General features: G+C 51.8%; 5 protein-coding genes across 5 annotated transcripts; 1 reads left to right on the top strand and 4 right to left on the bottom strand.

Annotated features, from left to right (window-relative positions):
* Positions 1–1,012: 1,012 nt before the first annotated feature.
* Positions 1,013–3,381, bottom strand: An18g05920 (uncharacterized protein; the record flags this gene model as incomplete). Its single annotated transcript, XM_001399006.3, has 2 exons — positions 1,013–2,016; positions 2,082–3,381. 2 exons carry the CDS (start codon positions 3,379–3,381, stop codon positions 1,013–1,015), a joined length of 2,304 nt encoding a protein of 767 aa, XP_001399043.1.
* A 950-nt stretch (positions 3,382–4,331) lies between these two features.
* On the top strand, positions 4,332–4,915 carry An18g05930 (uncharacterized protein; the record flags this gene model as incomplete). The annotated part of the gene is made up of 2 exons (XM_001399007.3): positions 4,332–4,599; positions 4,878–4,915. 2 exons carry the CDS (start codon positions 4,332–4,334, stop codon positions 4,913–4,915), a joined length of 306 nt encoding a protein of 101 aa, XP_001399044.3.
* Positions 4,916–6,592: 1,677 nt separating this feature from the next.
* An18g05940 (uncharacterized protein) lies at positions 6,593–7,716 on the bottom strand (the record flags this gene model as incomplete). The annotated part of the gene is made up of 2 exons (XM_001399008.3): positions 6,593–7,321; positions 7,393–7,716. 2 exons carry the CDS (start codon positions 7,714–7,716, stop codon positions 6,593–6,595), a joined length of 1,053 nt encoding a protein of 350 aa, XP_001399045.3.
* Positions 7,717–7,973: 257 nt separating this feature from the next.
* An18g05950 (hypothetical protein) lies at positions 7,974–8,482 on the bottom strand (the record flags this gene model as incomplete). Its single annotated transcript, XM_059745854.1, has 2 exons — positions 7,974–8,234; positions 8,339–8,482. The coding sequence occupies 2 exons, from the start codon at positions 8,480–8,482 to the stop codon at positions 7,974–7,976; spliced, it is 405 nt and encodes a 134-aa protein (XP_059602972.1).
* A 659-nt stretch (positions 8,483–9,141) lies between these two features.
* Positions 9,142–12,502, bottom strand: An18g05960 (uncharacterized protein; the record flags this gene model as incomplete). The annotated part of the gene is made up of 2 exons (XM_059745855.1): positions 9,142–12,106; positions 12,192–12,502. The coding sequence occupies 2 exons, from the start codon at positions 12,500–12,502 to the stop codon at positions 9,142–9,144; spliced, it is 3,276 nt and encodes a 1,091-aa protein (XP_059602973.1).
* Between the last annotated feature and the right edge of the window lie 1,302 nt (positions 12,503–13,804).

Genomic DNA, 13,804 nt, shown 5'->3' on the forward strand with positions numbered 1-13,804 from the left:
CCTCTTCACTGAAACCTGAGTACTTACATCAAACTTGGAGCCTACTATATGTCCGTAATCAGAAGGTTGTAGCAGACACAGCTGAACTAATACTATATTTAGTGCTAACAGACAGGAGTGTAGAGCTTGTCTTGTTCAGTAATTCCTTATGGCAGGGAGGGCCTTGCAATTGATGCATGAGCGCTCGTATAGTACTAAGTTTCCCTTCAGCTGGGGCTCAATCAAGTTTTACTTCTGGTTCTAGGGTACCCTGTATAACAATGAATAGAAAGATAGATATAGACTGTACGAAAAGAACAGTACGCTACTATCATCTTAGAATGTGGATATGACAATGGGCATAGGACTGAACCTTATTCTGTTAATTATGGTAGCGTATACTTCGCAGAAAGGTCTACCGCACCCCAGTCAATTACATGAGCTTAACAAGACACCTCTCACACTGAGTAGGACAATAAATGTGGTGGAACGAAATAATTTAAAATATGCGTATTCAAATGGATATCCCTTTTCCTTGGGTAACAGAAAATAGAAAATAGCAAAGTACCTAAACCTCGCACACGAAAACACAACCGGGAGCATCTTCCATGGGTATGAAGTTCAAGGATTCTTCGTAATCTCGTAACAAGATAAGAAAAAAATAATGCGTGGTCGGGTTAGACCAGCTGAGAATGAAAGAAAAGCAGTAATAGAAATAAAAATAGGAAGTGGTAGGGCTGAACGAAAGTGAAACCCGCCGTCATGAGGCAATCAATCAATCACCAATCCAATCCGTCTCCCTGTATCTCAACGCCAAAACCCTGTTCTATTGAGAAATCGAAATCATGAGGAAGCCTGCTGCACCCGTTGCCTCAAATTTCGGGTAGAATGGAAAGAAATATCGCCTGTTTAATGATCAAGATGGGGAAAGAAAAGAAGAAAAAAAAAACTGGGGCGAAAGGGGATATAGCACCCGAGCTAAGAATGAAGAAAAATATGGGAAGGCAGGCGAGCATCACCGAGACAAGCGTTGTCATGCTCTCCAATCCGTTTCTCGATAGCCAGATTCTGCAGGGTTTACTCCTAACATTTGGCCCGGATTGTTCACATCATACATGTTACTCGGACCTCCGTAGCTTCCGCTTATGCCAGAGACACTACTGAGGCCAGATTCGTCTTCATCAAACCCAAACTCTCCGCCGGAACTAGCATCGAAGCTGCTGCGACCTCCTAAATCACTGGGATCGTCTGCGGTGGCAGGGATCTGATCCCACTGCAAGGTCTGCAGCGCGGGGTATTGGGCCAGCAACGCGGCAGGAAGAACGAAATTGCTGGTATGTTGGCCATCCATTCCTGGCACCATCAGCGGAGGTGGTATAGGCTGTAGGTGCTGTTGCTGATCCATCATCGTGCGCTCCCGCTCTTGAGACTCTTCATCCAACAACGGCTTGATACAGATCCGACCAGCTTCGGAACGGAAATGACGACCCAGAGCATCTGCACGAGCGAATCGCCGACCACATCCCCACTGTCCACCCCGGGAGAGGTCACCGCGACAGACGAATTTCTTTTCACCGGAATGCAGCCCCTCGTGCCGCTTCCGATCATGCTGTCGCGCAAAGGCTTTCCCGCAGACAGTACATACGAACGGCCGTTCATCGGTGTGCGTACGCAAATGGGATCGTAGGTTGTAGGCTCGCGTAAAGCGCTTGGGGCACAGGTGACACTGGAACGTGGCCGGGTGTTTCTGGACACGTTTGGAGTCGTTAGGGTTGCCCCCAGGCCTCTGGGGATCCGCAAGGCCGAGAATGTAATTTCTACTGTCGATCGACGACGTAGACAGTCGCCGACCCGACCGCGAGGGAGACGGCTCTCGGGAGCTGGGATTACTATGTGGCTGTCGCCCCATGGTATCAAAGGGCGACAGCGACCGGGGTGACGGAGGCACAAATGGCTCCAGGCTGGTCGAGGTAGAAGATGACCGTGCGCGAGAAGCAGGGTGGGCGTATGGGTCCGACTTACTGCGCATGCGGGAGCCTATAAGCTCGCAGTTAGCATTGTACGAGAAAATGCAAAAAATGGGGCGAGCAGTGACAACTTACGCATGGCAACGGGGGGACTCAACGAGTCCAAATCCGCACTGGGCTTCGTCTGCGGGAGGTTGAGATTCTTCGCCGGGGGCGCGAATTCCACGTTGATAGATGGGGGCGCCATTTGCGATGCTTGACCTATATCACCCATGCCAGCGTTTCCTTGGACCATCATACCCTCCCCGTACATGTCGGTCGGTGGGGTGGGGTACTGCGTGTTGCCCGCAGGAGTAGAGATGTACGGCACGTTGGGAATCATGTCTGTCGGCTGTTGAGGCATCAACTGCGGGGAGATATATGGACTGTGAGCAGGGCTGATGCCCTGTGGATGGTGCTGTTGCTGACCATCAGACAAAGTGAAAGATTCAATGCCTAGTGCATTGTCGTAAAGACCGGGGTCATGCTGGGGTGCTAGGAGGGGGGAAGGGTTGTTCTCCACGCCATCAAAAGATTCATGCTGAGACATGTATGGAGATGGGGCAGCGGATGACACCTCAGACACCTCAGATGGGGCCCGTCGATGACCCTGGAAGGCGGAGTTGGCCATGACTGCCTGCCAATCCGTATGCACATTGCCCGACATGTATGCGGCGCTAGCAGGATCCAAGGAAGTATGGCGGGAATGTTGCGGGGTGTAGTAAGTCCCCGGCGTCGAGCTGGGCGGCGACATGGGCCCGGGAGATGAGTGCTGATAATGGTCCTGGGGAGAGATCGGAGACAATTGCGGAGAAGCCGAGGGATGAGGAGAGGGTATCTGGCTGACGAGGTCGGCAGGATTAACCGCTTGACTGCCCGGTCGGGAATGGCTGTGAACTTGGGGATCTAGCAAGAGCGGGGAGTCGTAGTCCGGGGCGGCCGTGCTATTCGGACTAGGGTTCTGGTATAGGGCAAAGTCGAAATCTGTGGGGTTTGAGTTCAACAGATTAGAGAAGTTCTCGTCTGACGCCTGTTGTTGTTGTTGCTGCTGCTGTTGCTGCTGCAAGGACAGGCCCGTCGACTGGTCCAGCTGGGGCATCAACCCAGCATCGAAGGATTGTGGCAGTTGAAGGCTGTGCGAGTATGTTTGATCGGTCGGGGCCAACGTCTGCGCGGCGGAGGGTGCGGAGAGATAACCGGTGGGGTTATAGCCGTAGGAATCAGAGGCGCCTGGATTGGAGGGGTTGTAGGAAGTAGAGGTATAAGGAGCTGTAGTGGTTGCGACGGAGACATCCAAGGTCAATCCGGCGGAGGGATCATTATATGGACTGATACTGCGGCTCCTCATCCCAGCGGGCGACTGCCCCGAGTCGGGCAGGTTGTCCTGGGATGCCATGACGAGAGGATGAACCAAAAATAGATACCACGCGATGCAAGGCTTAGTCGAGTTGAAACGCAAGGTCCGGTCCAATCTCACACCCAACGGAGAAGCTGAAGAAACGCGGGGAAGGGCGAGTCAGAAGTGCCGCAGGGAGGGATGTGGGCGTGGAGGAGGGCCAGGAGGGGGAGGTAGAGGAAGGAATCGGGCACGAGTTAGTGGATGACGGCGGCGGGCGATTCACAACCAGCACGGCACAGCAATGGAGAATTCGCGTGCAGAAAGGCGGACACGAGCGATCAGAGGGGGGGGGGGGAAGAGGCAAATGAGGGAAAGGGGGGGGTGTGGTTGTGGGAAGAGGGAGAGGGAGAGTTGAGTGAGAGAGTGAGAGTAAGAGAGCCTTGCGATTCAGCCTCGTGGCGCGCAGTCGGTCTGGAGGGGGAAAGTCGTTGCACACATTCTCAGGCGCCAACAAGCGCCGGGGAAGATGCCGGGAGAGGACGATCCTCAGCCGCTAACCAGGGACGAGAGAGATAGATGCAGATTCAATCAGACACTCACTCTCACACACACAGACAAGGGTGAAACCAGGAAAGAAGATCGAAACTCGAAAAGGATGATGAAGCTGACGGTCCAAGAAGGAAGCTCAAGGCAGAAACTCGTCCAGATTCCCAATGCCTGATTCCCGGGGCACGTGCAAAGCAAGTATTCCTCAGGCCAGACAGTCTGCCTGTCCAGAACAAATCACAATACTAAATGACCTGTCAATTTGCTGGCTTTCATTTTAAGTTTCTACTGATGCTGAAAGGTCTATTTATCAGTTTATTTGTAGTAAAACAAGGTCTTGTGAATTCCCTCTCCCAGTTAGTTCTACTGTTTTCATTATAGTCACTTAATCTACTACTTCTAGTACTACTACTACTAAGACTTAATATCTGTTCATCAAACAATCTTCAACTCACATAATCATGCTTGCCCGTCTTACAAACATATTCACCCCACCCACCAATCCTTCCGTGCTCCTTGTTGTTGGCAACTTTGGTGCCACAATCCATGTTCTTCATCTCCTACCCGAGGACGGCACCATCCAACGCTTCGGCCTCACAACCCCATCTACTAACTTTCGCTACCGCGGAGCCAGAGAGCAGGCGCGCGAACAGATCGGCACAGTTACACTTCACGTTGGAGATGGCGAGTCTGCCGACAGCTTCCTCGACGACGTTGAGACACGAATCCGTAAGCTGCGAAATCAGACAAGCAGTGGTGAAGTGACTCAGCTAGTGCAAGACGTCCTTCAGCCCGCAGCACTCGATGCGATTCAAGAAAGAAAGGACCGAGAGCGCTCTATGCGCGCGACGCAGACCTACCCTGTTTATGTTGTTTACATACGCTTGAGCGCAGGGAGGAGTCTGACTGGGCTGACAAGCTTTCCTTAATGTAGATTTCATCAGTTCTTGTGCTCAAGATCCGGACAGTAGTTGTGGTGTTTTGAATTAACATTACATGCATTACAGTAATGCATTCGCACATTACTTGTCCTATTTATGAGTAGCTGAGCATGAAGTGCAGTTAGTCAATAGTAAGAGCAAGCGATTGTATCAATAACTCTTAAAGACTTGACAATAATAGTTTAGACTGCTAAATAGGCAAACTGCCTCTACGAAATAAAGTAAAGAATCTCCGACTAAAACGAAAGAGAGGGTGAGACATTGAAATCATTGGAGCAGCAACAGGTCACTGGAAACACGGCGTGAAAATGACGCTATAATCCGCTTCACTGGCGGTCATTTTCAGCGTCAACCTCACAAGTACTCACATTCTAGTCTAGTTGTAATGCGGATATCCCCCTTGCGAACGCTGCCTAGAAAGCAGGGGAGACTTTCCTATCCCCCCTGGTCGGGAAAATGATAAGAATAGCAGCATATTGCGGGATTTATTTCTCAATGGATAAGAGTTAATCAATGGAGAACGAGAGAAAGAGTAGTAGTGTGTGAGGGTGTGTGTGTTGATCTGACAAGGCAGACTGCAGGATCCACTGAGACTGGAGACTGAGATGAACGAAGGGTGAAACCAGGAGCAAAAAAACGGTTGACGTAGCCTGCAGCCGAGTTAACCTGCACAGTGCTGATCTAAAAAGGGTCCAAAGCAAGAATAACTGAAGAAATTATTGATTGATTGATTGAATCATCCATCACAGCCCAAAAAGCCAATTGTCACGGTAGTTAGTTCATGCTGATGAGGGACAGCTGATCTAATCGGGTAGGAGATGTAGGATAAAAATAGCCTGTCTATCTCTTCCTCACCAGGTCGATTGACAAGGATCAAAAGTCAAACCAAGAGAAAGAGACAAAAATAAAAGTACAAGGGTGTTATGATTGGGATCACGACCTGACAGGCTGCAGCGACGAGAATTCCTTGATTGCCCTAATTAGATACATACTCCATAGCAATGCCAGATATCCCTCTACTTTCCTCCATATGCTTTACTTTTATCTCCCCAGCGTCATGCAAGTCGGAAACCCTCACGTCACGGATTATTTTACGTCAAATAGTAAGAGGAAGAGAGATGTGCCAAATATCCCGCACTGATCCCTTCGTATTACGATAATCATTGATTATTTCCGAATTGTGTGATGGATAGATCACCATCTATTCTCTTAACTTTCTCTCTTCAGCAAACCTGTCAGCCTTAACCCCTCCCCCTATCTCGGTTGCAAACACACATTCTCTCCTTCTCTCTCTCTCTCTCTCTCGACAAACTCCCAGGGTTCAATTTCCTTGGCTCTGATTTAGATAGATTGGCCGGCCATGCCATTAGCTGCTTAGAACACCGCCGATCCCAACTGGATCGCTGGTTGCACAGCCACCCTATCTGCTGCCCCTCGACTGCAGGTCCACGGTTCAACCGCAGGCTTCACCATTTGTGTGTTAATGTGTTTGTGCGCGCGGGCCGATAGTTTCTTGATGGATCTACATGAATTATTTCCCTAACGGGTGTGCCTTTTTATCTTATTCTTCTTTGGTTTAGTTTATCGTTTTCTGAAACTGTTTGCTACTGTTCAAGTGGTGCAGGTAGCAGAGTTGAGTTATGGTACTAACTCCTGATTGTTGATCAATTATTAACACATACTACTATACTCACACACATACGCTGTAACATCACTACTTAATAGAGTACATAATAGCTGAGATGCATCGATCTGGTGCTCTCAAACAGAAGAAAAAAATATCAGAGGTCCTCAAACACGGTGACACTCTCCAGGACTTCATCTGTGTCAATATCCACCATCAGGTTGTCCGCACAGCTGGATCCTAGCGCGGCATTGTCGACCCACGCCGGTTCCCAGTAATAAATACCCAGTCCGTCCGTGACGCCCTCTACCACCTCTGCGAGCTTCTCGAGGAACTCCTCCTGTCCTGCGGCCGAGAAGGGGATCGAGCTGAGATCCGACGGGAATGAATACTCCGGGTCCGGGCAAGACACGGGCCAGTTCGTCTCCACCACCACCACGGACTTATCGTAGTTCGATTGCATGTTCGTGAGGCTGGTCTGGAGCGCCGACAGGGTAGCTTCCGAGCTGTAGAATGGATAGTACGAGACTCCCATGAGGTCGAAATCCGTGGAGAGCAGCGACCCCGTGGCCAGGACAGTCTTGTAGAAGTATTCTTGTTCCTCCCAGTCCCATCCATTGTCCAGGTGGATCATAATCTTCGGGGTTGTGGCCTGGTTGGAGTCCTTCACTCCCCAGGCGCCGGAGTGCAGCAGCTTCGCGATATTGTCATAGTTGCTGGTTTTGCCCAATGGCCAGAGAAGTCCGCTGCTGATCTCATTACCAATGGAGACAATCTCTATGTCAATGTCATTCTCTGCGAAAGTGTTGCAGACGTCGAGCGTGTAGTTATACAGTTGCCAGGTGAGTGTGTCGATGTCCGTGGTCGACCAACCGGTAGGGGTAGTCTGTATACATCTCTTACGTTAGTGTTCCATCTCTCTCTTGCGGTGTCTTCCCTTCCAGCAGTAGGACGGACCTGATCACTGGGATCTGCCCACGTATCACTGAGATGCAGATCCAAGTAAATGCTCATACCCGCGGCCTGAACACGCTTGGCCAGCTTGAGATTATAGTCGAGATCGTACGAGCCATCGCTGGGGTCTACCCACACCCTCTGTCGGATCGAGTTGACGCCATTGTTGACCAGAATATCCTCCAATGCCTGGGTCTCGCCATTCAAATTCTTATAGCTGATGCCGGCATCTTCCTCGATCAAAAGGGAGGAGATATCCGCCCCGCGGTAGGTCAGGGCGGCGCTGCTGAGCAGAGGCAATGCAGAGAGAAGCAGAGAGTAGATCATCATGGTTGTCATCGACGCTCGCCTCTAATGAGCCCGGTTATCACTCTCACGGTCGGATCCAGCGGTTCGAGGGAGTCAAGCCTGGCACCAGAGCTCTTTTTAAAAGGCGTCATCGACTGGCCGCGTCGAGCCATTGTCCACTGGGTCCGTCTTGCAAATGACACGGAGAAGGCAAAGGACAACATCTGCCCATATAGATTAAACACCACCGGAGTTCTCCACGTTTTAATCAATGCAGGACGGCAGTCAGCGTCAGGTCATGCATCGCGAGACACCAAGTGTTTCCAATCTGCCGAGCCATTGGTGGAGGAACCTGACACCGTCCGTGCAGATCGGCCGGTGGCACGCCCGAACCCATTATTCTCCATACTTAGACGGGCAGTCGGATTTGACTTGCGGTAAACCACCTCCCCCGAGGTCAGATGGTCGCCCAAACTCTCTGCAGCCACATGGGCACATACGACGACATTTCGGTTGTACTCCGGATCTAGTTTAGGAGACGCTCTCAGGCCTCCTCCCTAAGCTCCTACGGACTCGTGGTTCTGCTTGGCCTGTTTCAGCTTCCATCCAACTCCCCCCCCCCCGGCATAGAAAGTATCGGCACACTAGGCTAGACGGTGACCCGCTTTTCCCATGTGCAGCAGAAAGGCACAGGCGCACCCAAGTGGATCGTAAACGTGTGAGTGTCTCTCACTTCCTCTGTGTGTATATTGTTGTTCTCTTCATCATCTCTCGCGACTTGGTCATCAACATCGTGTCCTTCCATGGCAACCTTTCCGCAAAGCAAAATCCTACTCCCGCTGCCACCGGCTATCCAAAGCCAACAAAAAGAAAAGGGGGAAAGGCAGGTACATTGTATAGCCTGACCCACCCTCCATTACATACACGCAATCACAGACCCCAGGCCCAATGCAGCAAACAGACCAGATATATATAGACGCAGAATGAACCCCAGCATCATCCGAATGCAAGCCAATGGATGAGGATAACAGAATAAAGAGGACCGAATATGAACGTGCCGCCGATGCAAATATATGTACAAGCAATGTATCTGTGTCTCAACAGATGTGGAACCCTAGGGAAGTTTCCTGTATGCCAGCAAAAGGGACGCAACCAGCCAGAAAGAAAAAAAGAAGGTGGGGGGAAGAAGCGAAGAAACGAAAAGAAAAGGAATATATCCCCCCACTAATTGAATAAATGATATACACGCAGAAATTAAACCCCAACAAGATAATGATCATGGTGATCGAATGAAGCCGTGACCACCCAGAAAAAAAAAAGTCAGGCATAATATGATGGTAATAGTGTCATGATCGGTAAAGGAGAAGCAAATGCAAATCATCATGTAACGGTGAAGGAAACTTTTGATGTCCCTTGCTTAGATGTCAACGAAAGACCCCCGGCAATGATAGGCGTGTGTTGTGATCATGACTTCGACTGTCCCGGGCGGATGATTGGCTTCTGAGGGGTTGCCCTCTTTTTACCAATGACAAGTCCTTCATCTTCCGAGTCATCACCAGACTCTTCTTCGTCATCGCAGTAGTAACGGCATTCATCATCTTCTGCAGGGCGTGGAGGACAGGAATGCCGGGCTTTGACTGTCTCGCCAGTGCGAAGAATCGAAGGAACCTGAACGGCTGGTTCAGCATCCTTCTCCTTGAAGCCACTCTCACCGGAGAGAGACGAAGCTCCTGACACCACAGACGGGATGCTGGGGTGAGAAGTGCTTTGGGACATGCCGCTAGTATACTCGTCAATTGATGAAGAGGAAATTGTAGCTGCCGATGGCGGCGATGTCGTCAGCCCTCCGGAAAGAGGATCTCCAGAGGACTGGTCATTCGACGAGTCTGAGGCTTGCGGGTGATTCTCAATCCGCGGGCCCATGTAGTCACCGGAGCATGGCTCGCTGTCGCCACGAGCGCTAGTGTCTGCATCACCGACGGGTCCGAGGTCGCTCCTCCTCTTCCGTAGCAAGGCCTCCTTGGTCAAATGGAATGGCTCGGCGGAATGCTTGCCTGGAAGCTGGTGGGATCGGTTTCGCCGATGGCTGGAAGCTCTAGCAAGGGAGCCATCGGGAGGAGTCAAGAGCGGCTCCTCATTCGACAACAAGTTGCAATTCTGCATTTGACCAACAGCCGAGGCCACACTTAAAGCCAAGCTCGGCTCAGAATGACGGTCACCTTCCAAAGACGCTGTCTCGCCCGAGACAGACCGATCGGAGCGCCAATCCCCAGGTTGAAGGCCTCTTGCAAGCCGACGGCTCGCGCCACCAAAAAGGCCACCGAGGTTCGTAGTCCCAGACGGTTCCATACGGACAGGGGTGCCAGCACGCTGGGGTACTGATACTCTTTTATGGTCCGATGGTTTCACGGTCTTGGCAGATTCAGCAGTGGACAATGTGGATGTAGTGCGCTCGGGGGGGTCTGGACGCGTAGATTGTTCCTGCACTGATAGGGAATCGGACGAAGCGAAATAGGATGGCTGATCTTCTCGGCCCACGGGACTTGCGGTCACACTCTGCGAAAGCGGATGCTCCCCTTCCCTAGGCAACCGGAGAGAACGAGGGAATTCTTCATCTCCCCTCAGGCTGTGCCGCCGATTATCCCAGAGATATTTCCCAAAAGCAGTGCTGCTTGTAGTTGACGATGACTCGACCGAAGGAGAATTACTCGGAGTCCGTTTGCGACTATCCTTCTCTTTTGACCGTCCAGTCAGATAATTAGACCACTTAGCAACGTTGGATCGCACACGCTGAATGAACGGTACTTTGCTGACAGCACTAGTCACTTCTTCGGTGGATACTTCAATTCTCTTTCCCTTGCTCTGATATCCCGGGTCCGTCTCCTCCACCCATGCTCTGGGGTTGGGAAGACCATGCAGAACCCAAGGATGGTGCTTGATCTCCTTCACGGTGATCCGTTTAACCGGATCCTTGGTCAGCAGCCGCTTTAGCAGATCATACAATTCGTCGTCAATATCCTCGTACACCAGCTCATCCTCCATCCGTTTGCTGCTGTCACTGTAGCGAGGCCACTGACTGACGGTGTCGGGATCATCTTCCACAGGCTGTAACCGCTTTCGGGGAATGAAGACTTCCTTCCGCACAATAGTCTGGAACATGCTGTATTCGTCATCGGAAACAAATGGCAGGCGCCCGAAGATCATGCCGTAGAGGGTAACACCCAGAGACCAAACATCAATAGCGCCGGTGATCCGAGGGGCGGCGCCAAGCACGTCCACAAAATCATCGCCTGTATAGCACAACTCAGGGGCATAAAAGGCCGGTGTCCCGACCGTCTTGGACAGCTCGCGAGCATCATCCAACTCGGTGGCATCCGTTTCCTCCACCCGCTCCTCTTCCTCGTCTCGAATGGGTCGGCCCAAGTACGAGACACCAAAATCTGAGATTTTCACACGATAGTTGCTGGTGACCAGTAGGTTTGCGGGTTTGATGTCACGATGGATGATGCCTTGGTAGTGGAGATATTCCAGGCCTAGCAACGAATCGCGAAAGGCGTTGCGCGCTTCGTTGAAAGTCAAGCAAGGCACATAGGACATGTCGTCATCGTCAGTGAACCACTCTGGTTCAGAAGGTGCATAGCCGAAGCTGCTTGACGCGGTACTGAACCGTCTTTCGAATGGGTAGTCTGCATAGGCGCCGTACATGCTGCCTTCTACTGCAGCCAATGCCGACTCGGGGCCCGACGCATAAGAATGACTCGGAGAGGACTGAGCATCATCGGTGCTCACTAAAGATCGGCTGGGCACACGCGCAGCCATAGGCTCGCCCCCCAGATCTTCTTCTTCTTCGTCGTCTGACTCCGCACCATGCTCCAGACTCCAGGCAGGGATCGGAGCTTCTTGCGCATATGCCGCCTGTGCTTGGCGCCGTTCACGTGCCTTCTCGCGCTGCCGACGAAGGTGCTGGGCTGTCCTTACGTACTGTTGACTTTCTTCCATGAAAGAAGGTGTGTCGGGAATGCCCGCCTTTTCACGCTCCAGCCGGCGCTTATCGACGTGAACAATCTCTCGCAGCCCACGCTTGCGCCAGATGATCTCTCCGTTCTCCACATACTCGAGGACTATATAGACCTTTTGGCGATTCGGATCATCGATGACTTCTAACAGACTGACGACGTTAGGGTGCCGTGCCTTTTTCAGGATGGCAACCTCTTTCTTGACCTTATCCTCAGGGTTACCGAGTTTTCCGAGGCGGCGACGCTTTGAATAACGCTGGACGATCTTGATTGCAACCTTTTGCCTCGTCGTTATATGGCGGCCGAGCTTCACCTTTCCATGTTCACCGCGTCCGAGCTCCTCAAGGATCTCATACTGGTTGATAAGCTTGTTTCCGGTCACAAGATCTCGATCCACCTCGGCAGTATGGGTCCTATCATCAAGATGGTCAGTCAACAGTCGAGTGATATTTGGCAGGACAGAGGAGGTTGGTGCACCCAGTGGCACGTCGGACTTACTCTTTAGGGGGCTGGAGATGGGTGGGATGGAGATAGGGACTGCTGATGCGACCTTCGTCGTCGGACGCGAATGGAGGCGTCGAGCGAGGACTTCTGATGGAGAATAGGCCCGGGCTGGAGAGGGGGGTATTGCCCGCCGTGCGTGCGGCACGCGATGGAGCATATTTGGCCGCCTCAGTCCGGGACGGGTAAGAGCTTCGGGTGCGTAGGAACGGGGGCTGGTAGGTGGGGTGAATTTGGGACTGGAGGACGGCGTAGGATTGGTCGGGATAGACGGGGTAGTCTGCGGAATGAGTCTCAGAGGGGCCCATGTGGGCGACCCTCCGAGAAGAGATGGAGCTCCGGCCAACGGCGCTGTGATCCGACCGCGCATCAACAACGGTGTCCTCGTTCAAAGCCTGAAGCGAGCTCGAAGAAGTACGAGTGGAGGGTGACCTGGATGTACTGGATGAATGGTACAGATGGGGAAACGGGTGTCGAAGAGACGTCTGCCCATCTGAGAAATCACCCTGCAGGGGAAGTTTCGCGTTCGGCGGCTTGGTGACAGTCTGCTTGATATCTGCCTCCATCGGTGCCGGCAACGAGGAATCCTCGATGGACTTGTCCGAACTCCGCCTGCGAACATGGTCTAAGGTCTGGCCATTCCGGGCAGCCAGAATGACGGGCTCCTCCAGGCCAGGAACTGAAGGCGGACGGTCCATTTTCATGTCTTTGATTCAGCGAACTCTTTCCGAGTTACAACTGGGCATCCTCCCCTTCCAAGGCCTTATTTCCTGGGGTTCCGTCCGATGACCCTGTCCGTACAATATATGTCCTTCTCCGGTCCGGTTGATCTTCCCATAGAAACCGCTTGATTCAGGGCGAGCTGACGTGAAGCTCGGTAGATGCGCACGAGTGGACCAGCATTACTCTCGGAGCTCGACTCGGAAAGGCGTATAAGCAGGCATGCAGATTGACCTGAGGAATAAACCGTGTACCGGACAACGGTGATAGCGAGACCGGAGACTCCGAGCGACCGAACTGCTACAGCGCCGGGATGCAGCTGATGGTCGATTGGGGCGCCCGGAGACGTGAGGGTGGAACGAGGTTGGAGCCGGAGATGTTCGCAGATCGGTCGGAGAAGAGACCCTTTAAAATAGGGCAGGACCAAAGCCAAGAGAGTGTCTAAGTATAGTAACAAAAAAGACACGACGGTGTAATAACCGTTATATAGCAAGGGGGACCCGTCCGAAGTCGATAGGAAACAGAGTAAGGAAAAAAGAAAGTGCAAATAATTATACTGGCGATGAAATGAATTAGAAGAAAAGGAAAGGGGAAAAAAAAAAGGTTGTATAGGGAGAAGGGGAAAAAAGGAGGGGTAGGTATTCGTTAAGTATTGAAAAGTAGAAGATGATAGAGTTTAATGAAGAAGAGGAGTAGTGGAACGAAGTGGAAGAGAAGAAAGAGGAGGGGAGGGGGAAGGAGGAGGAATTAAGGGAGGTGATGGGTGGTGATTTAGAGGAGGAAAAGGGACGGAGATGGAGAGAGTTGAGGGAGAGAAGTGTAGAAAGACAGGAAGAGGGAAGAGGGAGAGAGGGAGGAGAGGAACCGCTGTGATGGCGGTTCGTAAGTAA

This window comes from Aspergillus niger (assembly GCF_000002855.4).
Source record: "Aspergillus niger supercontig An18".
Classification (NCBI taxonomy): domain Eukaryota; kingdom Fungi; phylum Ascomycota; class Eurotiomycetes; order Eurotiales; family Aspergillaceae; genus Aspergillus; species Aspergillus niger.